Here is a 25,099-nt window from a genome sequence, read left to right as displayed (position 1 = left end):
TGCCCGGCTAATTTTTTTCTATATATTTTTAATTGGCCAATTAATTTCTTTCTATTTTTAGTAGAGACGGAGTCTCACTCTTGCTCAGGCTGATTTCGAACTCCTGACCTTGAGCGATCCATCCACCTCGGCCTCCCAGAGTGCTAGGATTACAGGCCTGAGTCACCATGCTCGGCCACAGTCAACTCTCTTAAAGATGCCTGATGTGTAGCACTTGCCAATTTCTCTGGTGTAAATACACCATAGCTTTCATATGAGTTTTGCATTTGATAAAGCCAAATCATGCCTGCTTTGGGTAGGAGGATTGGGGCAGAGATGTGATTCTTCTCAGGTACTAATTAGGGGATGAAGCTTGTCTAATATCAACTTAGGTCTCCTACAGACAAAATTTCAGGAATTTGTATTTCTTCCTCAGCCCCAATTTGGGGAAAATTGGAGCCTTACACAGGGTAAGAAGAAGCTGTGTATTTCTCTGCATATGGTTCCAGCTCATAAACTAACCGTACTGTCACATCAACACCCAGCCTACCACTTCCTGTGTGTTCTTACATTTTGCTCAACTCCTGCCTCCAGTACAGCAGAGGTATTTTGTGTCCCCCACATTCATCGCCTGTTATGCTTTGGTAAATCCTGGAAGGAAAGGGAGGAGGGGGCTATGGTGGACAATCCTGTCCCAAATAGCTGGCCTCTCCACAGTGCAGGCTGGAAGTGGGAGCCCGTGGGAAGCCGAGATCAAAGAGCCCAGGCCAGGCTGCTAAGGCTGATATTCAAGACAACGCAAAGTCACCAGAAGCTTGAGATTCACGTGGAGATGGATTATCAGCCGTGAGGTCTTTCTTCCAGGGTTCCAACAGGGCCAGAAGATCTTGATGCAAGTGGGTAAGTCCCTGCCACCACACCACTCCTGGGTTGCTTTTTTGGATGAACACAAAGGATTCTCCCAGGGAGCAAGTGTGGAGCACTGAGGCATGAGCTAATGTGCATGGCTTGGGGAGGGCCTTGCAGTCAAGTGTACTCAAAACAGCAAGAAGTGAGGAGCTCTCGGCATTCCAGACTCAAATTCTGTAGACAGTCCCCTTTGGCTGAGCCAAGCCAGAGATGCTCAGAAAATGGGGTCTTGCGATCAGATCAGGTTAGGTATTGTGGACAGGAAAAGAAAGACTCAGCCTGCAGCCTGCAGAGCTCTCTGACGACCAGGATTTAGCTCGAGTTCCCCCGTCTGTCCGTAAGGCCTGAACTGGACATCACTATGGTGATCACATCCCAGGAGGAGGACTGGTCAGCAACGCAGTGACCATGCTGGAATATTTTTGAAATATTTGGACAATTCTGATGCAAACCCTTCTTTTAATAACATTTCATGTTGCATCTCTTGTAATTTTATTTATGTAGCTGTTGTCTTTCCACCTGACATTCAATTGGTATTTAATTTGCAAATATTGTGCATGTATCTGAATCCATTAAGAGAATCATTATTGAATGCTTGTGCAACACTCCAAATAACATTTTCGTTTGAGGAAGATGTGCTACAACCTTGTAGCTAGCTTTGGACATAAATATTCCCGAATCGGGGATCAAAGTCCTAGAGGAATGTGAAGGTAAAGAGACCTTCTGAGAATGCTGAGTGATGACAGCTCTGCTTACCTCCTTAAGGGAAACCCCAGAGCAACCGCCCTGTGGGTCCTATGACTTTAGTATGTGGCAAAACCGATAGATGTTGACGCCAGCCATTTCTTTCCTCCTAAGTGGTCAGCACACTGCTCCCCCCACATCCTCCCGGGGCATATGCTATTCAGGCATGATGGGAATATTAATCAGGATCCAGCAGGAAGACAGGAACTCTTGCATGTTGTTAACAAGGAGGGAACTAAATGCAGTATGGTACCCTGAGTTGGATCCTGGCAAAGGAAAAGAACATGAGTGGAAAAACTGATGAAATCCAAATAAAACCTGTCAATTATTGTCCCGGTGTTATAATCTCTCAGTTTTGACAGCTGTGCCATGGTTGTGTAAAAGTGGATGTTAGGGGAACCTGGATGAAGGGCATAAGGGACCTCTCTGCATCTTTGCTACTTTTCTGCAAATCTAAAATTATTCCCAGGTAAGAAGTTTGTTTTTAAAATGTTAGTGAAATGTTTGAAAACAAAGATCGGTGGCTGCCTGAGGGTAAAGGGAGCACAAGGCTTCTTTTGGTGATGATGACAATCTTGGATATGATGGTGGTTACACAACTACCAGAATTCATTGAATTGCACATGATCAATGGATGCAGTTTGTTGTTTGTAAATGACTCCTTGATAAAGGTGATCAAAAATCACCAATGAAGTCCTGAAAAAGAAAAAGAGGCAGGGGGGAGAATCTAGTGCATAGAAACCATTATCAAGTGAAAGAAGAGTTGAGAAGCAGAGTAGCCCTTTTCAGGAGCAACTGTTTTTGTTTTGTTTTGTTTTTGCCTCCTTTTTAATGCTAAGTTTTTGTTTTGTTTTGTTTTTTTGAGACAGAGTCTCACTTTGTTGCCCAGGCTAGAGCGAGTGTCGTGGCATCAGCCTAGCTCACAGCAACCTCAAACTCCTGGGCTCAAGCAATCCTCCTGCCTCAGCCTCCCAAGTAGCTGGGACTACAGGCATACGCCACCATGCCTGCCTAATTTTTTCTATATACTTTTAGTTGGCCAATTAATTTCTTTCTATTTTTAGTAGAGATGGGGTCTCACTCTTGCTCAAGCTGGTTTCGAACTCCTGATCTTGAGCAATCCTCCCACCTCGGCCTCCCAGAGTGCTAGGATTACAGGCGTGAGCCACCGCGCCCGACCTAATGCTAAGTTTTAAAACAAATGTAGTATTCCCTGCCAACCTCCAAAATTGGTGAGTGATTTGAATTTATTCTTGCTATAAAGGGGAAACTTTTGGGACCTGGATAAATAAAGGAAAAGTCTCTATAGACTTCTTACTGGGTTGACCCCTGGATGTTATCCTCCTGCCCTTACAATTTGCAAAGCCATGAAAATAAAGCTCAGTTCATCACTGTCAAGGTGAGAGCCAGGTTCAGTGTCCAGCTTGTCTCTGGGGATCCCATCTTCCTTTAATTTTTGACCGTGTGATCTTCACTTAGTTTTCACTTTTTGAGGCACTTAAGATCATTAAGATATTATATTAAGCAATTTCAGTTGGCATATTTTCTTTTAAGATCGACTGTTGTTCTATGGACTTAGTCTGACATATTGACAGAAAACCTATTATTTGATTATTTTGAAAACCTATTATTTGACATTTATTATTTGATTATTAAAAACTCCAGGGGTAGGCAGTCCCAGGGTTGGTCTGGCAACTCAGGGACCTTCTAAGGACCCTAGTTCTTATGTTCTTACACCCCAATTTGTTCAGTGGTTTGGCTGCAGCGTTTTATCTTATTGCCTAATGGTTGCAAGATGGCTGCTGCAACTCCATGTGTCACATCATCATGATAGAGTTGCTAACGAAAGGAGTAGAGGAAGGCAAAGTTCTTTTAATTAAATGCTCTTTTATTAAGAGGGAAATATGACTCTCAGAAACCTGGTATATTCTGCTTTACGTATCATTGGCCATACTTGGTCATGTGCCTTCCTCTGAATCAATCACTGTGCTTAAAATGGGATTGCCAAAATTGCCTTAAACCAAACTTCATTTCTTCCCCCACTTGCTCCCTGGGCTCCCTGGAACACAGCCACTCGAACAGAACTAGGGTTCCATTAGTAAGGAGGAAGTGAGCAATGGCTGCTGTGTGGACATCATTGATGTCTGCCAGAGTGGCTTTGGGAGAAAGTAGCTCTCCCTGCCCTCAGAAGCAGTGGACAGGAGAATCCATGGTGGAGGGGTGGTGCTGTCCTACTCATCTCCATGGTGCACAAATGCATTGCCCTTCCGGTCCTGCTTTTTCTTCCAAAACCCATCTGGACGCCATATGGCCCCACACCCCAGGGCCAGGTCCCAAGGACATTCAATTACTTTAGGATTTTGCATATGCTGTTGGGCCACCAAATGACACTGGGAAAAGATGAGAGGAAGAAAATTCATGTTGGTAGAATATATATTTTATATTTTCTGAAAAGTCTGGAAAGTCCCAGCCATTGTTAATGTAACGAGAACATATTACATGGCTGGAGACTTTGCACACAGCTCTGGTATGCCCAGCAGTGGTTTGCTGGGGCTGATGGTAGTTCTATTTTTAGTTTTCTGAGAACCTTCATACTGTTTTCCACAGTGGTTGCACTAATTTACTTTCCCATGAGGGTTCCCCTTTCTCTACATCCTCACAAGCTTTCGTTATTGCCTTGTTGATAAAAGACATTTTAACTGGGGGGATATGATATCTCATTGAATTTTTGATTCACATTTGTCTTCTGACTAATGATGTTGAGCATTTTTTCATATACTAGTTGTCCATTTGTATGTCTTCATTTTTAATTGGGTTATTTGTTTTTTTTTTTCGTATTGAGTTGTTGGAGCTCCTTATTTACTCGAGTTATTAATTCCTTGTCAGATTGGTATTTTTCAAATATTTTCTCCCTTTCTGTGTGCTGTTTCTTTGTTGATTGTTTCCTTTCTTGTGCAGAAGCTTTTTAGCTCGATGTGATGGCATTTGTCTGATTTTGCTTTGGTTGCCTGTGCTTTGGAGAGATGACTCAAGAAGTCCTTGCCAGACATCTCTTTGACATACTGATTTTGTTTCCTCCACATACCCAGAAGTGGGATTGTTGGATCATATGGTAGTTCTATTTTTCAGTTTGGGAGGAACCTCTGTATTGTTTTCCATGTTGGTTGTACTAATTTACATTCCCACTAATAGTATATAAGAGATCCAATTTCTCCACATCTTCACCAACACTTGTCTTTTAAAAAATAATATCCAGAGTTGAATGTTTTTAAATGTGTTACATATCTTGGGATTTTAGCAAAGATTATAATATTAAAAACTCAGGGGAGGATTTTTTTTGTCTCCCATTTTACAAACAAGGAAACTTGGCTTCAAGTGCTGTCCTGCTTTGCCCGAGAACTGAGGGTCGTGACTTTATGAACTTGGGCTGATGTCCGTCAGTCTGTCACGCAGCCTTTATTCTGCCTTGTCCCTTAGAACGAGGTTGACACGTCAGGCAATGGGTTCATCCTCATGTGAGCATATGGGTAAGCAACATTTTTCAGAAACCGAGGCCCTTCCTCTTGGCTCATTAGTGGGAAGAACAGGAGAGCGAGCTCTTCCCCTTTGTGTGAGGCGGTTGATGTGGAAACCTCTGACCAGAGGTCCTGGACAACACATCCTGTCCCCGTGTGTGCTGCAGAGTCTGTCCTTCCTCCCCGGGGCTCCAGGCCACACTGCTGGGTCTGGGCCATGTCTTCCCACCCGACTACCCTCCTGGGCCTAGGTGAGTCCTGGAAGGGGGGAGGGGAGAGGGTTTGGAAGAGAGGGGAGGGGGCGGCTTAGGGAAGTTCCCTGCTCAGGCCTGACCCCAGTCCAGCAGATTCTGGGGCCCTGGGGGAGGAAAGTGCCACATGCCAGGCTGCCCCGTGGGTCTTCCCTGGGCCTAGGTCTGACCACAGAAGACTCAGTCCTGAAGCAGGGGCCTGGGCATGGGGTGCTGTTCTCACTGGGGCTTCTCTTGCAGTGCTCTGCCTTGGCTGCACGATCCACACACAGGCAGGTGAGTCACGTCTTCCCGGTCCCCTCTGCACCCAAGGGCAGCTCTGGATGGGAGTGGTGTTCATTCTGGGAGGGCCTGGAGGGAAACCCTTAAATACGCCCCGAATGGCAAACAACCGCAAATGTGTAACTGTCACACAGTTCTTCTCCTGTCTTCTTTTGTTTTTCTTATTTTTTAAAATGTTACTTTCAATTGACAAATAATAATTATGTTTGTTTATGGAGTACAACATGATATTTTGATATATGTTTACATTGTAGAATGACTAAATAAGGCTAAGTAACATATCCATCCCCTCCCATACTTAGCATTTTTTTGTGTGTGGTAGGAACATTTAAAATCTACTTTTATTTTTAAAGCATCTTTGAAAGATACAGTCAATTATTTTCAACTGCAGTCATCTTACTGTATGATTGATCTTGAAAACTCATTCATCCTGTCCAACTGAAACTTAGTATCCTTTGACCAATATCTTTCCCATGACTCACAATCCCAGCCTCTGATAACCAGGGTTCTGCTCTCTACTTCCGTGGGCTCAACTTTTTTAGATTCTTCATATAAAGGAGATCATGCGGTATTTATCTTTCTGTGCCTGGCTTATTCCACTTAGCACAACGTTCAGTTCATCTATGTTGTTGCAAATGATGGAATTTTCCTTCGTTTTTAAGGCTACACAGTATTCCATCGTGTATACCACATTTTCTTTATCTGTTCATACCATTGATGGACACCTAGACTGATTCCATATCTTGGCTGTTGTGAGTAAGCCTGCAATGAACATGGCAGTGCAGATACCTCTTAGACACACTGATTTCCACAAAGACAATTCAAATCCAGTGTAATCCACATAAACCCTCCCTGAGTTTTCTTCACATAAACACAGACCTCACTCAGCAGCTCCTTGGCAGGAAATATGACAGTAACTTGGGCAGAACCTGAGAATTCACCCTCAATCCCATCGTCTCCATCTTCCTGTATGCAATATATCACCCAAGGTTGATGTCCCCCTAAATTTTTCCTGCCTTTCCCCTTGCATATACTTCTCCGGACTCCCCTCCAAGCTTGGGTCTGCCTCAGCCTGGCCACTCCACTGCTGCCCACTCCCTTCTTGGCACCAGGGAGATTGTCATTTGCGTTGCAAAATCACAAATATGACCATAACACTTTCTGCAATTTTTTTAAAAATGTTTTTCAAATTTTTTCACTTAATATTTTATTTTAAAGCAAAATATTATTTTTCCTCAAAGCCCTTCTACTTTTTATCTTTAGATAGAATCAAACCTAAGCATTTCCCTTTGGTACAAGCACAGGCATGTTCCAGCCACATCCTGTGCCCAGGCCAACTGGCTCACGTATCTCTAGGTACCTCAACTTTCTTTCATTTTCTCAAACTCACCTTATTATGCTCAATGCTGAGCCTTCTCACACACTGATTTTTTAAAATTACTTAATTCATTCTTAAAAAGGACACATAAAACTGTATAAATTGATTGTGGATGATGTGATGTTTTGAAATATGTACACATTGTGGGATGGCTAAATTGAGCTAATTAACATATTCATTACTTCACATACTTATCATTTTTGTGTGTGTACTGAGAACACTTAAAATTTGTTCTATGAGTTAGCAATATCAAGACTACAATACATTGTTATTAACTATGGCTATCATGGTATACAATAGTTCTCCTGAACTTATTTCTCTTGTCTAACTGAAACTTTGTATCCCTGGACCAACATTCACAAGGTGACAACATTCACAAGGCATCTCTAAACGGATAGATAAGGAACTAAGATGTGGTTGAATGGAAGAATGAACAAATGGAGGTGGTTGAGGAGATGTTGGTCAACGGATAAAAAAATTTCAGTTAGACAGGAGGAATAAGTTCAGGAGTGCAATATGATGACTATAGTTAATTTCAGTGTATTGTATACTTGAAAATTGCTAAGAGGGCAGATTTTAAATGCCCTCACCACAAAAAAATAAGTATGTGAAGTAATGCATATGTTAATTAGCTTGATTTAGTTATTTGTACAATGTATACCTATATCAAAACATCATGCTGTATAGCATAAATATGTATAATTTTTAGTTGTCAATGAAAAAAAACAGTGGATGAGTGAATTGAACCCCTGCCACCTCCCTGCCTTTACTAGGAATTTTGCTAAATTTGACACAACCTTCCTGTTTCCTTCAAACCTACACTTCCTCCTCCACCTCTGGCCAAGATGAGACAAATGGGGGTTCTCAAGCAACGTAATAACAAGGACATGGAAATTAGGCTGAGATGAAAGCAGACAGCATAGAGGAAACCCAGAGGTGGTTGCTGAACAGAAGACTTACATTAGAAATGGGAACTGTCATCAGCTGGGCATCTGCTGTGAGCAGATCTGTGCTGGGCGCTTCACCCTCCCCCCCCCCCCAGACTCTCATAAGAGCTTTGTAATCTCCCCACCCCCACCCCTTACACAGTCCCTCCTGGGGACTGGCCAGTTGCCCTGCAGGCCCCATCTCAAGTCATCTCCAGAATCCTTACTTCCCTGTCCCTCACAACAACCTGGTCATGTCATCCTCATCCTGTCCCCACGCCCCACAACAGGGCTGGAGCCCGACTCTGCAGCAGACATGCCTGGGCCCCCGGCTGCTCTGACACTTCTCAGGTGACCCTGAGCAAGGCCCAAGGTGTGACTGAGTCTTGAGGTCCTTATTGTTAAGTGCAGAAAATAACTCTGCAGTGATGTGAATTCAAATGCATGCAGATGGGCCGGAGAGGCAGAAATACTCTAAAGTTGGATTGTGATCATGGTTGCACAACTCTGCAGATTTGCAAAAAACATTGAATTGTGACCAAGATGAATTATGTGGATGATGATTTCCTCCAAATGGACACTGAGACCCTGCTCTGCTTCCCTCCTAGGGACCCTGCCCAAACCCTCCATCTCGGCTGAGCCAAACTCTGTGATTCCCCGGGGACAGCCCGTGACTGTGGTGTGCCGGGGACCTGCTGGGGCTCAGACGTTCCGCCTGGAGAGCAAGAATAAAACCCATTCATTCAAGCATGTTGATATTGTGCTTCAATCTGGTGCATCTGAGACAAAGGCCAGATTCTCCATTGAGGCATTTAGTGAAGACACTGTTGTGCATTATCACTGCCTCTATCATAAGCAGTCCGAAGAGTGGTCTGAACGGAGTGACATCCTGGAGCTGGTGGTGACAGGTGAGAATGTCACCAGCCCCTGCCCCAGTCTCAGCTCTGCCCTCGGGTTTGTCCCCAAGTCCTTGGGCCTGTCCCAGCTGCCGGCCTCTTCCCATAGACTCCCCTGCCCTCCTCCTGACCCCAAGCCCTCCCCTCCTGCCCACTCTGCACACACGTCCTGTCTGCCTTCCCACCATCTTAGATCCCTGGAGGCCTGGTCTCATCTGAACACCAGAGAAGGACTGGACACATAGCCCCAGCATTGGGTGGGCACAGAGCAGGCCCTGCTGGGCTGGGTGGAGAGTGGGTTCCCGGGGATTGGGTGGGGGAAGACCCCCTTCTAGGGAACCAATGTCTTTCACTGAGGATAGTCCTGCTCCCTTTTCCTTTCAACTCAGCCAGAACCTGTGGTGTCCCCAGGCCATGTTCCCCCTCTGCTGTGGTCCATCGCCCACTGGGCAGGTCACAGGTCCTGTGATGGCCTCAGACCAGGACTGGACAGTATTTGGGGGAATCTTTGTGTTGAGAACCATTCGTGCTTCTGTATGTGGTCAGCCCCAGAGATGTTCTGGAGTTGGGGTCCAGTGAGGAGGGTCCCGTCCACCTCCATGTCCTCCCAAGGCCTCAAAGGAGCTGCTCTGTGATGGTTCCATGAGGTCGAACAGAGCACAGTGGCTGGAGGAGCAGAAAGACTGACCAGCCTGCAGCAGAATGGCTGGAGCGGGTGGGCTCGCCCATGAATCCTGTCCCACTGCCCTGTTTTCTCAGTAGTCTCAGGACATTGTCTGGGATGGAGGGATGGCGATACTCAGCCACTGTGTTTTGTTTGTTTATTTCAGAATATTAAAGTGGGTAGAAACCTTTTTGTAACATGGATCACTGTTTTAATGCTTGAATCACAGCTATAAGTGTGCCCATTCCTTGAATAGTGTTTATTTTACCCTTTAGGTAAGTTTTAGGCCCTCCCCTCCTCTCTTCCCCCCTGCTTGATTTCCAATGAGGTTTACTTCCCTCTGTGCACACTTGTGCCCATTGGTTAGTTCCAGTTTAATAGAGAGTGCATGTAGTGTTTGCTTTTCCATTCTTGTGATACTTCACTTTGGATAATGGTCTCCAGCTCCATCCAAATTATTGCAAAAGGCATTAATTCATCTTTTTATATGGCTGAGAAGCATGCCTTCAAATACATATACTATATTTTGTCAATCCACTCATGAATCGATGGGCACTTGGGTTGATTCCACATCGTTGCACTTGTGAATTTTGCTGCCATAAACACTGGAGTGCAGGTGCCTTTTGATAAAATGACTTCTTTTCCTTTGGGTAGATACCCAGTAGTGGGATTGCTGGATTGAACTGTAAGTCTACTTTCAGTTCTTTGAGGAATCTCCACACTGTTTCTATAGTGGTTTGCTAATTTGCAGTCCCACCAACAGTGGATAAGCATTCCTTTCTTTCTGCATTCATGCCAGAAACTATTATTTTTGGACTTTTTAATAAAAGGCATTCTAACAGGGGTTAGGTGACATCTCATTGTGTTTTTTTTTTTTTTTTGAGACAGAGTCTCACTCTGTTGTCCAGGCTAGAGTGAGTGCCGTGGCGTCAGCCTAGCTCACAGCAACCTCAAACTCCTGGGCTTGAGTGATCCTTCTGCCTCAGCCTCCCGAGTAGCTGGGACTACAGGCATGTGCCACCATGCCCGGCTAATTTTTTATATATATATCAGTTGGCCAATTAATTTCTTTCTATTTATAGTAGAGACGGGGTCTCGCTCTTGCTCAGGCTGGTTTTGAACTCCTGGCCTTGAGCAATCAGCCCGCCTCGGCCTCCCAAGAGCTAGGATTATAGGCGTGAGCCACAGCGCCCGGCCCTCATTGTGTTTTTTTTTTTTTTTTTTTTTTGGCATATTATGGGGGTACAGATTTTAAGGTTTCAATAAATGCCCATTTCCCCCCCTCCCCCCAAAAGTCTGAGTCTCCATCATGACCATCCCCCAGATGGTGCACATCTCACTCACTATGTATGTATATACCCGCCCCCCTCCCCCCTCCCACCTGCCCAATACCCTATTACTGTAGCACCTATGTGTCCACTTAGGTGCTACTCAGTTAATACCAGTTTGCTGGAGAATATATCTGGTGCTTGTTTTTCCATTCTTGGGATACTTCACTTAGTAGTATGGGTTCCAGCTCTAACCAGGAAAATATAAGATGTGCTATATCACCATTGTTTCTTAGAGCTGAATAGTACTCCATGGTGTACATATACCACATTTTATTAATCCATTCTTTGATTGATGGGCACTTGGGCTGTTTCCACAGCCTTGCAATTATGAATTGTGCTGCTATAAACATTCGAGTGCAGGTGTCTTTTTTGTAGAGTGTCACTGGATCATTTGGGTAGATGCCCAGCAATGGGATTGCTGGATCAAATGGTAGATTCACTTGTATCGCTTTAAGGTATCTCCATATTGCTTTCCACAGAGGTTGAACTAGTTTGCAGTCCCACCAGCAGTGTAGGAGTGTTCCTCTCTCTCCGCAACCACGCCAGCATTTATTGTTTGGAGATTTTTTGATAAAGGCCATTCTCACTGGGGTTAAGTGATATCTCATTGTGGTTTTGATTTGCATTTCCCTGATGATTAGAGATGTTGAGCATTTCTTCATATGTTTGTTGGCCATTCTTCTGTCTTCTTTAGAAAAATTTCTGTTCAAGTCCTTTGCCCACTTTTTAATGGGGTTATTTGATTTTTTCTTCCTAATTTTCGTGAGTTCTAAGTATATTCTAGTTATCAGTCCCTTATCGGATGCATAGGATGCAAAAATTTTCTCCCATTCTGTAGGTTGTCTGTTTACTTTCATGACTATCTCTTTGGCTGTGCAGAAGCTTTGTAGTTTGATTATGTCCCATTTATTTATTTTTGTTGCTGCTGTGATTGCCTTTGGGGACTTCTTCATAAACTCTTTGCCCAGGCCGATGTCTAGGAGAGTGTTTCCAACTTTTTCCTCTAGAGTTCTAATAGTTTCATATCTTAGGTTTAAGTCTGTTATCCAGCGTGAGTTGGTTTTTGTGAGAGGTGAAAGGTGTGGGTCCTGTTTTAGCCTTCTTGAGTTTTCTTGATGATTAGTGACATTGAGAATTTTTTCATGTTTCTTGGCCATTTGACTATCTTCTTTTGAAAAGCTTTCATTCCTGTCTTTTGCCCATTTCAATGGGGTTATTTGTTATTTCTCTTGCTGATTTGCTTGAGTTCTTTATAGATTCTGTATATTAGCCCTTTATTGGATGTACAGTTTACAAATATTTTCTCCCATTCTGTAGGTAGTCTATTTGCTCTCTTAATCATGTCCTTAGCTGTGCAGAAGCCTTTTAATTCAACCAAATCCCATTTATTTATTTTTCTTGTCGCTGTAATTGCCATTGGGTCCTTAGTCATAAATTCTTTGTCTAGGTCAACATTTAGAAGACTTTTTCCTACATTTTCTTTTGAAATTATTATGGTTTCATGCCTTACATTGGAGTCTTTTATCCATCTTGAATGAATTTTTGTGAGTGGTGAGGGATAGGGATACTGTTCATTCTTCTGCATGTGTCTATGTAATTCTCATAGCACCATCTATTGAAGAGGGTTTCTTTTCCCCACTGGGCAGTGTTGTCTGCTTTGTCGTAGATCTGTGGCTGTGGGTAGATGCTTTTATATCTGGGTTCTCTATTCTGTTCCATTGGTCTCTTTCTCAGTTTTTGTACCAACACCATGCTGTTTTGGTTACCATGGCCCTGTCGTATAGCTTGAAGCTTGAAGTCTGTGATGCCTCCAGCTATGTTCTTTTTGCTTAAGATTGCTTTGGATACTTGTGCCCTTTTCTGGCTCCAAATGAAGAAGCATAGAATTATTTTTTCTAGATATGTGAAATATGATGTTGGTATTTTGATGAGGATTTTGTTGAATCTGTAAATCACTTTGGGTAGTATGAACATTTTAACAATGTTGATTTTATCAATCCGTAAGCATAATGTGTTTTTACATTTGTTTGTGTCCTCTGTGATTTCCTTCCTCAGTGTTTCATAGTTCTCCTTGTAGAGATCTTTCACCTCCTTGGTTAAGTATATTCATATGTATTTGATTTTCTTTGTAGCTATTGTGAATGGCATTGAGTCATTGATTTGACTCTTAGCTTTACTGTTGTTATATATAAATGCTACTGATTTGTGTAAATTGATTTTGTAATCTGAGACTTTGCTGAATTTATTTATCAATTCTAGGAGTCTCTTGGCAGGGTCTTTAGGGTGTTCTGGATATAAGATTATATCGTCAGTGAAAAGAAATAGTTTGACCTCCTCTTTCCCAATTTGGATACCCTTTATTTCTTTGTCTTGCCTAATTGCTCTGTCTAGAACTTCCAGCACTATGTTGAATAGAAGTGGTGAGAATGGGCACACTTGTCTTGTACCAGATCTTAGGGATAATGCCTTCAACTTTTCGCCATTCAGCATGATGTTGGCTGTGGGTTTGTCATATATGGCTTTCAAATTATGAGATATACTCCTTATATGCCTAGTTTGTTGAGAGTTTTTGTCATGAAAGTGTGATGAATTTTGTCAAATGTTTTTTTCTGTATCTATTGATATGATCACATGGTCTTTGTTTTTGCTTCTGTTTATGTGGTGAATGACATTTATTCATCTATGTATGTTGAACCAACCTTGCATCACTGGAATGAAGCCCACTTGGTCAGTGTGAATTATTTTTGATGTGTTTTTGAATTTGGTTTATTAGGATTTTTGTATCTATGTTCACAAGGGATATTAGTCTGTAGTTTCCTTTTTCTGTTGTGTCTTTTCTGGCGGTGGTATTAAGGTAAGACTGGCTTCATAGAATGAGTTGGGGAGAATTCTGTGGGGAGAATTCCCTTCTTCTCAATATTATGGAATAATTGGAATAATTTCTGTAACATAGGTACCAGCTTTTCTTTGTAGGTCTAGTGGATTTCAGCTGTGAATCTGTCTGGTCCAGGGCTGCTTTTTTTTCTTGGAAGTCTTTTTCACTATTGTTTTGATCTCACTGCTTGGTATTGGTCTGTTCAGTAGTTCTATTTCTTCCTCTGGAAGATTGTGTGTTTCTAGGAATTTGTCTATTTCCTCTACTTTTTCTAGTTCTTTTGATAGAGATTTTCATAGTATTCATGGATGATGTTTTGCATGTCTGTGGTATCAGTTGTAATGTTTCCTTTTTCATTTCTGCTTGAACATATTGGGTACTTTCTCCTCTATTACTGGTTAATCTAGCAGGAGGTCTGCCAATTTTGATTATTTTTTTTTTTAAGAATCAAGTTTTGTTTCATTGATCTTTTGTGTTTTTGTTTGTTTGTTTTCCATTTCATTTAGTTGTGTTCCGACATTTGTTATTTCTTTTCTTCTGCTGGCTTTGGGTTCGGTTTGTTTTTCCTTTTCTAGTTCTTTGCAATGTGACATTAGGTTGTTAATTTGTGACCTTTCTGTCTTTTTGATGTAGGGATTTAACGTTATAAATTTTCCCCTGAGGAATTGTTTTGCCCATAGATTGTGATAGTTTGTGTCCCCTTTGTCATTCAGCTCAAGGAATCTTTTGATTTCCATCTTAATTTCATTATTGACACAATAATCACTCAGCAGCAGGTTGTTTAATTTCTGACTTTGTGTAGGTTTGAGTGTTTCTTTTGTGATTGATTTCCAGTTTTATGCCACTGTGGTCTGAGAAGATACATCATATGATTTTGATTTTTTAAAATTAGTTGAGACCTATTTTGAGTCCCAAGATATGATCAATCTTGGTGAATGTCCCATGTGATGCTGAGAAGAATGTATATTCAGTAGTTTTTGGGTAGAATGTCCTGTAAATGTCTGTTGGGTACATTTGATTTAGAGTCCAGTTTAATTCCATTTTCTGCTTTGATTATTTGTCCACCTCTGAGAGTTGGTTGTTGAACTCCCTTCAGTTAAGATGTTGCTATCCTTTTCTGCTTAGGTCTAGTAAAATTTGCTTTATGTATATGGGAGCTTCTGTGTTAGATGCATGTATATTTAGGATGGTTAAGTCTTCTTGTTGAATTGCTCCTTTTACCATTATGTAATGACTATCTTTGTATTTCTTTACCTTTGTTGATTTTAAAGTCAATTTTATCTGATATGAGATGGCTGCACCTGCTCTGTTTTGATTTCCATTTGCATGGAACGTTATTTTTCCATCCTTTCATACTGAGACTGTGTGCGTCTTTGTGGTTTCTTGGAGACAGCAGATATTTGGGCTGTGTTTTTCATCCATTAGGTCAGCCTATGTCTTTTGAGTAGAAAATTATGACCATTAACATTGAGTGATAGAATTTATATGTGGGATGCTGATTTGTTGATCATGTTTGGTAGTACCTTATTGCTTTGTTTTCCCTCTTGTGCTATTGTTTTAGGAGAGTTGTGAGTTTTAGGGGGTTTTGGGTGGTTTTACACTGGTGGGTACCTATTGTGCTGATTCATGTATAATGCAGTTGTGAGTATTTCCTGTAGGACAGGTCTGGTCATGATAAATTAATTACCTCAGTGTTTGCGTGTTTGCTTGTCTGGAAAAGACTTATATTCTCCATCATTTGTGAAACTTAGTTTAGCAGGATACAAAATTTTAGGCTGCCAGTGGTTCTGATTGAGAAGATTGAAGATGGAGCCCAGTCCTTTCTGGCTTGTAAGTTTTCTGCTGAGAAATCTGCTGTTATTCTGATAGGTTTCCCCCTGTAGGTCAATTATTGCTTACATCTATCTGCTTGTAGAATTTTCTCCTTCATTTTGACTTTGGCTAGGTTGAATACTATGTCTTGGAGATGTCCTATTTGCTATGAATGTTCCTGATGTTTGGTGACCATCCTATATCTGGATGTCTGAATCTCTAGAGATACCAGGGAAGTTTTCCTCAATAATTCCTTCAAATAGGTTTTCCATGCTTTTAGACCATTTGTCTCCTCCCTGAAGGATACCTATAATTCATTAGTTTGCTTCACATAGTCCCATATCTTTCTCAGCGATTGCTCACTTTTTCATTCTCTTCTCTGCCTCTTTGAATGATTGGTTATCTCAAGAACCCTGTGTTCAAGCTCTGAGATTCTTCCTTGTGTTTCATTTAGTCTGTTGTTGAAGCTTTCTGCTGTGTTTTGAAATTCCTTAAATTACTCTTTTATTTCTTTAAGTTCTATTATATTCTTCTTATATTGGCTAGCTCTTTAGTGAATTTTTCATTGATGTCTTAAAATATTTTTTTGGTTTTTAACTTTCTCATCATTTCTATTCATCTTATTTGCCATCCGTATTCTGAATTCCATTTCTGTCATTTTCACAATTTCCTTGTAGGTGGATCCCACTATCGTAGATCTATCGTGACCCCTTTGGGGTGACAAACTGTTTTGTCTTTTCATGTTGCCAAGGTTCTTTTGTTGGTTCCTTCTCATCTGGCTCCTCTTCTCTCAGCTCTGGGTTAATAGGATTGCAGGGCACCTGTTCTCCTTTGCTGGGAACACTCCTGTGTAGTTAGAGGAAGAATAGCACCCTAGATGGAGCTTTTGTTTTCTACTCTGGAATGTTGGCCTGTCAAGGGAAGTGTGGGTGCACTGAGAACCTGTAGTACAGCTGTTTTGTTTTGACTGGTTCCCTTGTGATTGCCACAGTTCATGCCAGTGCTGGATGACCTTCACAAGGGGTGGAGGATTGTTTACCAGCTCATTGTTGGAATTTCAAGTTGATCACTGGATGTGACCCTCTCCATGATGGCTGTCATTGTGGGGGAGTGCCGACCCAGTGGAGATAACAGTGGCAGCCGAGTGAGTCTATTTAGGCAGTGGATGACTGTGTTGTGGGCATTTGCATGAACCAGGTCCAGAAGTAACAGCTGCTCAAGGCTGAGGGTCCCAGTTGAAATCTTGGACATTGGGGAGGTTGCACCAGACCAACAGCAGTGGTGGAGACTCAGGGATGGGGCCTTGGGTACCTGGCACTGCTCTGGAGTCTTGGTGATGGTGTTGCATGCCCAGTGCAGGCTCTGGACCTACAGGTGCAGAGCCTCAGGGTTGGGCACAGTGAAATTCTCAGAGCTGGATCTGGGGATTATAGGGAAGTACCTCACAGATGGGGGGCTGTTCTGCTGGCATGGAGACTGCTGATGGCAGTCACATAGTCAGGTGTTTGTCTCAGTAGCCCAGGGACCATGGAGATGGGCTGGGGCTGCTGGTCTGCTCATTTCTCCCCTGCCCCCCACCTATGCCTCACTGAGACAGTCACCTAAAGGTTCCTAGGTGCTGCCTGTGGTGTCTGAGACTCCTCCTTTCCTAGAGCCCAAGCAGGATCGGAGGGGTACTCAGCTCCCAGTCACAGTGCATGGCATGGAAGAGCGTCTGTTCTGTCTGCTCTCTGCCTTGCCTGGCAGGGTTGATGCAAAGGCTACTGCTGGAAGGCTGAGTCCCAAGCAGACCTGGTACTATGCACCAGGGCGATCAGGATGGTATTGCAGAAACCCAGGATTGGCAGCCACCAGAGCTCTGCTGAACCTACTCTCTGGTGCAATGTCTCTGCACAGACTCTGAGCAGCTCCCAGTCAGACCAGAATTCTGTAGTGGAGGAGGGAGACCCTCACATCTCAGACCACCTCCAACTTTTATCCCTCTCCTAAAAAGCGTCACCCCCTCAGGCTGCTTCCATTCTGCTGTATTCCCCTCCCCACAGCTGTGTGAATTGTATTGAGACCTCCAGCTTAATCTGAGGTGGTGAGTAGTGCTTGTAAGAATCAGCCACACCCTGTTTGACTGAGTCACTAGGTGTGTAACAGGTTGTAGAGTTTTTCTCTGTGTCAATAATTGATAGTTGCAGGAAAGAGTCAACCCCAGTGTTGTTTTCTGGGGCTTGTGCCCAGCTCTAGCCCCATCAGGAGAAGCACCTGAATGCCCCAGGCAGTGGAAGGAGGCCTGGAGCTTCCAGGGTATTATTTGATCTCCACCACAGCAGAGGTGGATGGAGGAGTGAGGCTGAGTTGGGCTGGATCTGGCAAGCCTGAGTTCAGGCTCAGCAGAGGTATTTCCTAGGACAGTCTGGGCAGGTATCAAACGTCAGTACCTGGGCTGCTGAAGAAAGCAGCTGGGAAGGGGACTGAAGCCAAATTGGAAAGTCTGCTTATGGGGAAGGGGCCATCTATAATTCACTGACTGGCTATCAGTCGTGAGTTTCCTTCCCATGTCTGGTTGCAAATGGGAGCCCAAACTGGCTGAGCTCGCCAGCAGTGGTAGCATGGGTTGGGAACTCCCTGCCCTGGGACCTGCCCCAGTCTGAAAGTGCAGCTTTCCTGTGGGGGATGGGTGCTCCACCAATTCGCTGCAGCTCAGACCCACACTGTGCTCTCCTGTCAGTTCTGCCCACATGGGCACCCTCACCTCTCGAGTTTAGTCCTCACATCTCCCCTCTGTGGCCCCAAGCAACCCAATCAAGTAGTCCTGGGGGACTGGAACCAGCCTGCATGTCTGGCCCACTAGCAGGTATCTCCAGGGAGTGCCAGTGGGCAGAGGACTCCCAGAATGAGTACCCCAAGGTTGACTGCAGGTCCTCAAGGGGAATGGTGTAGGCCCCTCTTCTGTGGAAACCTCAGATGTGTGAGTGCATTAGCAGAGAGGCGACAGCCAATTTTGAGAGTCTTGGCTCAATTGTCCCCCTTGGCTACAGTGAGCGGAGGAGAAAGAGTCTGAATGGAGAAGAGTTGGCACTCTAGCCCTTCTGGTTCCACTCCCTGGGACCTGCGTGGAATGTCCAAGACTGTGATCATTACAAAATTCTCTGGGGCCACCTCAGTCTGGAGTTGGGAAATGTCTGTGTGGAAACAGGTGATGTGAAAACTGAAGGGCTGGAGCTCCCTGTGGTGGAGAAAGAGACGCCATGTGTGGGAAGCAGTGCCGCGTCTGGTGTCTCCGCTCAGGGCTGTGGCTGCAGGGAGTGACCCTCAAGGGGCTGGCAGCCCGATGCTTTATTTTCCAGTTCAGTAATTGCAGCGGCCCTTGGGCTCATGAGGGAGGAAAACCTCCCAAGCAGCTGGGCAGCCCACTGAGTACCAGAGGTGTGAGGGAAGGGGAAATGAAACCCCCACCTACCCCCTCACTAGGCTATGAGCTTCTCTGTGGTTGATCACTGCCCATATCTTTTTTCTTCCTGTTCTGCTTTGCAATTTGTCCCCATGAAATCTCTGGGAGGCTCTGGCACCCTTCCCCCTGAGCTGCACCTGAGGCGTACCCATTCCTCCCTCTCCTTTATCTGACACCCTTCCTTCCCTCCAGAACAACATGGCCACCGAGGTCTCTAGTCAGCCATATTTCCCTTTACATAGTGGCAAATGTTACAAAGCGAAAGCACAGACAGCGATGTTGAAGAATAGCAGGTGGTATCTCGGATCTTGGACCATGGACACGGTGTTGATGGAAGGATGCTCTGGGAGAGTGAAGTTTTCTAACTTTCTTTAAAAAGATACTGAGGATGCACCTCAGGAGCAGGGGAGAGGAGAGGGTGCTGCTCCCAGAAGGGGAGACTCCTGTGTTGGGAGGAGGGTGCACGTTCACACAGGCAGCGGACGTGCCACATAACGCGCTGCGCCCGGTCGCGGCTGGCGCTCCAGGCACTCGCTGACTGGCTGCACGGCTTCAGCCGGCATGAGCACAGCACATGGGGACTTGGTTTCCTCCCCACAGAAGGGCGGTTTCCATCCCCATCGGGGGGCTGCTGTGAGAAATAAATGAAATTGGGGATGAGATGGGTATTCTTGTGCCCTGGTGGGGACCCAGAAGGTGGTCAGTGAGAGGAAGTTCTTCTTTCTCTTCCCACCAGTGGTTGGTGTCTGTAAAGGTCTGCAGAGGGCAGGGAGTGGCAACGTGCAACACAGCTGCCTGTGCTAAGGAGATGTCCTATATGTGTGCTGTCCAGAAGGGATGTCATTGGCCACGTGTGGCCACTGAGCCCTTGAGAGCAGCTAGGCAGCTAGCTTCTCATTTCATTCAACTTTGATTAAATTCAAATGTCAAAGGCCGTGTGTGGCTACCACATTGGACAGTGGAGATGTGCAAGATTCTACCAGACAGTTCTGGTCTCAAAAGAGCAGGCCAGGTCCTGGGTGTGAATGGAGGTCCCTGTGGTCAGCACTGGGAGGACTGTGAGCCTTCTCTGTGCCTCTCAGGCCTATGATCCCATCTCCTCTGTATTCTTCCTTCTCAGGAGGCACACAGAGGCCTTTGGACGACAGTAACAATGGTGGTGAGTGCTGGGGACATAAGAGCAAGAGCTTGGTATGTGCCTCTTGGGGAAGGGGGAGAAGATCGGGCTTTGGGCTTGGTCCAGCTCCAGCACTACCGATGGCTAGCCCTGTCCATGTGCACAGTTTTCCTTGGCTCTCAGATCCCTGCTATGTGAGATGGGGTAAGGATTCCTGTGTTCCAGGGCTGTTATGCACCTGGGAGATTTTACATATTAGTATGTCCATGGCAGGCATGCAGCATGTATGTGGTATACAGTAGGTGCTCAATATATGTGTGGTTCTAGAAACCCATTTCCATCTTCCCTAGATGCATCTACTCTCGGAGTCCTGAGAACAGAGCAGCTTTATGTCCTCATCGGGGTCTCTGTGGTCGTCCTCCTTTGTCTCCTCCTCCTGGCCCTCTTCCTCCATCGCCTGCGTCAGAAGAAACAGGGTAAGTCTCAGGGGGAGGGTGCGGTGACTTGGAAGGCTGTAGGGGCAGTGCCTCCCTCCTTAATTCAGACCCGACTGTCCTCAGGGCCCCCCAGCAGCAAGGACGAGGAGCAGAGGCCGCAGCAGAGGTGAGACACCTGGAAGTGACCCCCGGGCCACACCCAGTGCCCCAACCCCAGGCTCCCCTGATGCTCGTTTGTTTTTTCCCTCAGGCTCAGCCAGGCTGTTGATGTCCTGGAGAGGAAAGCAGGTAAAGGGGGAGGAGGGACAGGTGGGGGCAGAGGAAGTGGGAGCTCAGTACCAGTCAGGATGCAGCGGGTGGAGGAGAATGTCTGGAAACTCTAGGAGGTTCTAGATTGGGTGCAGAATGACACACATCTGAAGTTCTGAGGTTTCAGGCAGTTTTACCTTCTGACATCCACCCCAGAGAAATGACCACGTGTCTTCTCCCCTCCAGGTATGGCCACGGTTGATGGGCTTCCTGAGAAGGAGAGAGAGAAGGACACCCCAGTAAGTCTTCATACCGGTTATCAGTTGCCGTGTAACAAAATACCCCACATTTAGCAGCTTAAGAAAACTGTCCCACTTTCTTGGCTCAGGAATTTGGGAGTGGCTTAGCTGGGTGGCCTGGCCATGGTCTCTCCTGAGGTTGCTGTGTCTACCATGGCTTCACTGGGCTGGAGGATCTGCTTCCAAACGTCTCCCATCTGCTGGTGGGAGTCACGTAGGACTCTTCACAGCCACCGGCTTCCCCTAGAGGAAGGGCTCCAAGACAGGGAAGGGCAGAAGCCACATTGGTGTTTGTGGCCTCACCTTGAAAGTCAAGTGTCTTCACTTATTCAGTTGGTCAAATAAACCAACCCTAATGCCACGTGCGAGGGAACTGCACAATGGGGTGATTTAAGGAGGGGGAGCACTGGGGCCCTTGGAGGGGGCTGCCTCGGTCCCCCATCCATCCCCACAGCCCCTCCCTTCGCTCTCCCCCCACCCAGTGCTCACTCACTCGGGGTCTCTCTCCCCAGCCCCGTTCCACAGGGGACCCCGAGGAGGTGACGTATGCTCAGCTGGACCACCGGGCCCTCACTCAGAGGACAGCCCACGCTGCCTCCCCACAGGTCACAGAGCCTGTGGCTGAGTCCAGCACGTATGTAGCCATCATCAGAAACTAACCTCAGGCCCACCTGACTCTGCACGTGATGACACAGGAAGTCACTCTTGGGAAGTCTAAGGCAGACATTTGGAGGGCTCTGCCTTGTCTTCATCCTGACCTGGAGAGCCGGCCAGTCAGCTCTCCTGGGGACAAGAGCTGGAGCCTAGAGATCTCTAATCATCATCCAGAACATTCATTAACCAAGTGGTCCCTTCCACAGTTGACCAGATACATGGAGAGACTGTGTTGTGGCTGCTTCGAGCCCCAGCTGCAGTTACCTGGCTGTTTCCAAAGACCCAACTACAGTCATCTGACTTTTTCCAGAGCCCCAGCTACAGTCACTTGATTCCTAGCTACAGGCATCCAGGTGATTTCATGAACAGTGTTGCAGGCTCCCAACTGCTCCCAGGTGTCTCCTATGAATTCCCAACTTCCCCAGAGACTCCATTTTAATCACCTACTCAGCTGACCCTAAAGACCTTCCTAGAATTTAATTGCTAACCTTGAAACTGGCTCTACTTATGCAGCTGAGAGCTCAGTTCAGTTATCTAGGTCACACTTGTGCATCAATAAATAGTTTGAGAGACCCACTGCTGGCAGCCCCGTGCCAGGTCCTGGGTGCAGAGGTCACTTGGACCGTGTCTCTCCCTTCACAGTTGTTCAAAGCTGAGTAGGCAAAACAAGAGCTACAGAGGAGATGTCAGCATTTTGTTTTTACTTTTTTACATTTAATTGACCAAGATTGTATATATCCAAGGTGTACACTGTGATAATTTGCTATAGACATGCATTGCAATTGTTGCCAGGATTAAATTCATTAGCACATCCATCCATCACCACCCACGCTGGACATAAGATCTCAAGAACTTGTTCATCTTGGGACTCGGAGCGGGTGTCGGTGTTTCCTGACCCAGCGTGTGCATGGGATGAATGAGGGAGGGGCTGAGGGCAGGTGTGGCTGGAAGAAGGCAGAGACGAACCCACCTACCCACGGCTACACACGTGCACACACAGGATACACACACACACACACATGCACAACCACACGTCCCAAGAGAGCTCTGAACCCAATGCTGAAACGTGACATGTCTGTGTGTCCACCCACTTGAACCGTCAGACATGTTTTTCCCATTCCGATTAAAACAGAAAATTACCCTACGAACCACTAGGGGGCGAGAGCGTCCCATTTATGTTCATTTGGTTTGATTTCTTTCTTTTTTTTTTTTACACCCTCCTCCCCCAAGAACAAACAAAAAACCAAGGACAAGCCTTATGGGGAGACTCAATGGGCACATCTCCTGGTGAGACTCCTCCTGGGCAGAACTGCAGATATTAAAAAAATCAAAACATCATATTTTACCCCATAATATATACGGCTATTGTTTGTCAATTAAAAAAAATACCCCCCTAAAGCTCCAGAAAATAAATAAACAAACAAATAGAAAAGAAACTTGAATGTCTATTACAAGGCAGGTATTTTTAAAATAAATTATTATATCTGTGAAAAAATATTTTTAAAAATTCAACAGAAACTCAGCCAGCTCTTCCTATGGGGCAATTTCTATCTAGTTCTCTTCAAACACTAACACATTCCCTTCTCGTACAAACCCTGAACAGCATGTTCTCTTCTTCCCTTGATTTTTCTTCTAGAAACGAGGGACTGAGACACGAAGGAACGTGTCCGAGGTCGGCCAGGCCTCAGGTTGGGGCTGCAGACCCGCCGGGCTCCCGACTCCGTGTTCTGAGCCGGGGACGGGCTGAGCCCACCGTGCTGGGAGGTCCCTGTCCCGGCCGGACACGGTGGGGCCCCGCCGTCCCGCCCAATTTCAACGTGTCCCGAGATTTAATTTCTCAACTTTAATTCCCCCAGGGATCTGCTTCCTAACCCTGTACACGTCATCTTTCCCCTCTCTCTCTGTTTTTCAGGCACGATACTTTCTGTCTCTGTTTATTTTTCAACCAGTGCATTTTTCAGTAAAATCTTGTTTGTTTGACTGTGACCCCACGGCGGACAGGTGGATGAATGGGCTCTTTCGGAAAAGGTGGGCAGCCTGGCCCTAGTAGAGAGAGGGTCTGCGAATTTTTCTACGCCCTTCAGAGCACAGGAAGGGTGACCAGGCCCCTGCGTGTGCCCCAGTGTAAGGAAGCCCGTAGGCAGGCAGCAAGGCTGCAGAGGAAAGCAGGGCAGATGCAGTTTAGGGGAAATTAAATTGAAAACCCTACACTGTTCTTTCTTGGGGGATTGGTGGGAAGAGGAGGGGACCCAGGGAGAGGACAGCAAAGCAGATGCAGGGACTCGTCTTCTCTTCTTGACCTTCCAACTTGCCCAGGACTCAGGGCGACAGGTGTGGGGACATCCCTGTGCGGACAGGACGTCCCTCCTGCACCACGGCCCCCAAGCGCCACCTGGAGGAGGAGCCTCGCTTAGCGCACCTGGGCGTGCAGCGCGGCCCGGCAGAGCGCGGAGCGTCTACTTGTGCTTAAGAGCAAAACTCAATTCCCCTGAGGCGTGACTGGTTTTGTTTGTTTGTTTGTTTGTTTTTTTAAGTTTTCAAATATGTTTTGTGTATTTTTCAATAAATTTTTCTGCTCTAGAATTTTTTTTATTTCTGCATATTATGGGGGTACAAATGTTTCAGTTACCTATATTGCCCTTGCCGTCCCCCCCAGAATATTTTTTTAAAGCAGGGGCCCTCACACTTTTTAAACAGAGGGCCAGTTCACTGTCCCTCAGGCCGTTGGAGGGCCAGACTATAGTTTAAAAAATAAACTATGAACAAATTCCTATGCACACTGCACATATCTTATTTTGAAGTAAAAAAACAAATGGGCAAAAACACCTGCATATGGCCCACGGGCTGTAGTTTGAGGACGCCTGTTTTAAAGGATATCTATTCTTGGTAAATTTTTCATTTATATCCTCAATTGAATTTCTGATTTATTTGTATTGCTTTTCAGATTTCTCTCGCAATTCATGGGTTTTCTTAGAATCAGTGTTTGGATTTCTTTGTCTGACATTACAATAAATTCTTTTTGATTGGGACCTGCTGGTGGGCAATTGTTGTGGTTGTTCAGTTGTGTTACATTTCCTTGATTTTTAAAAAATATTTCCTGTGTCCTTTTGTTTATATCTGCACGTCTGATGGAGCAGTGGCTTGTTTGATTTTTTGAAATTGCTTTCAAAGGGGAGAACGTTTTCCTCTGAGGATGTACATATATTGCTGGTTGATTCTTGGTGCCTACAGCAGTGTGATCTTGTATGAGTTCGTAGGCAGTACACAGGGTCAGTGCTATCTGTGATTTCTTTGGTGGCTTAGGGTACGGTTACTAGTTGAGGCTGTGCTGAAGTTATG

At 45.2% G+C, this 25,099-nt stretch overlaps 1 protein-coding gene across 5 annotated transcripts; it reads left to right on the top strand.

The window, feature by feature from the left end:
* The first annotated feature begins 553 nt into the window (after positions 1–553).
* Positions 554–24,789, top strand: LAIR1 (leukocyte associated immunoglobulin like receptor 1). 5 transcript variants are annotated; one of them, XM_075999051.1, is made up of 11 exons: positions 554–879; positions 5,208–5,398; positions 5,639–5,674; positions 8,593–8,892; positions 20,125–20,163; positions 20,472–20,597; positions 20,682–20,724; positions 20,809–20,846; positions 21,054–21,106; positions 21,967–22,113; positions 23,397–24,789. In XM_075999051.1, exons 2-10 carry the CDS (start codon positions 5,365–5,367, stop codon positions 22,090–22,092), a joined length of 795 nt encoding a protein of 264 aa, XP_075855166.1. In that variant the 5' UTR covers positions 554–879; positions 5,208–5,364; the 3' UTR covers positions 22,093–22,113; positions 23,397–24,789. The 5 variants fall into 5 exon arrangements, with proteins under 5 accessions (XP_075855166.1, XP_075855164.1, XP_075855165.1 ...); XM_075999049.1 differs by lacking the exon at positions 23,397–24,789 and having other exon boundaries at positions 554–623; positions 697–879; positions 21,619–22,072; XM_075999050.1 differs by lacking the exon at positions 23,397–24,789 and having other exon boundaries at positions 21,967–23,255.
* The last annotated feature ends 310 nt before the right edge of the window (positions 24,790–25,099 follow it).

Source organism: Microcebus murinus, chromosome 32, assembly GCF_040939455.1.
Source record: "Microcebus murinus isolate Inina chromosome 32, M.murinus_Inina_mat1.0, whole genome shotgun sequence".
In the NCBI taxonomy this organism is placed as follows: Eukaryota; Metazoa; Chordata; class Mammalia; order Primates; family Cheirogaleidae; genus Microcebus; species Microcebus murinus.
The sequence above is the reverse complement of the archived record's forward strand: the minus strand, read 5'-3'. Positions and strand labels throughout refer to the sequence as shown.

Coding starts and splice junctions, on each gene's coding strand:
- LAIR1 (XM_075999049.1), top strand. CDS start 5,365: ATGTCTTCCCACCCGACTACCCTCCTGGGCCTAG. Junction 5,675..8,592: donor CACGATCCACACACAGGCAG/GTGAGTCACGTC, acceptor CTTCCCTCCTAG/GGACCCTGCCCAAACCCTCC. Junction 8,893..20,124: donor CCTGGAGCTGGTGGTGACAG/GTGAGAATGTCA, acceptor CTTCCTTCTCAG/GAGGCACACAGAGGCCTTTG.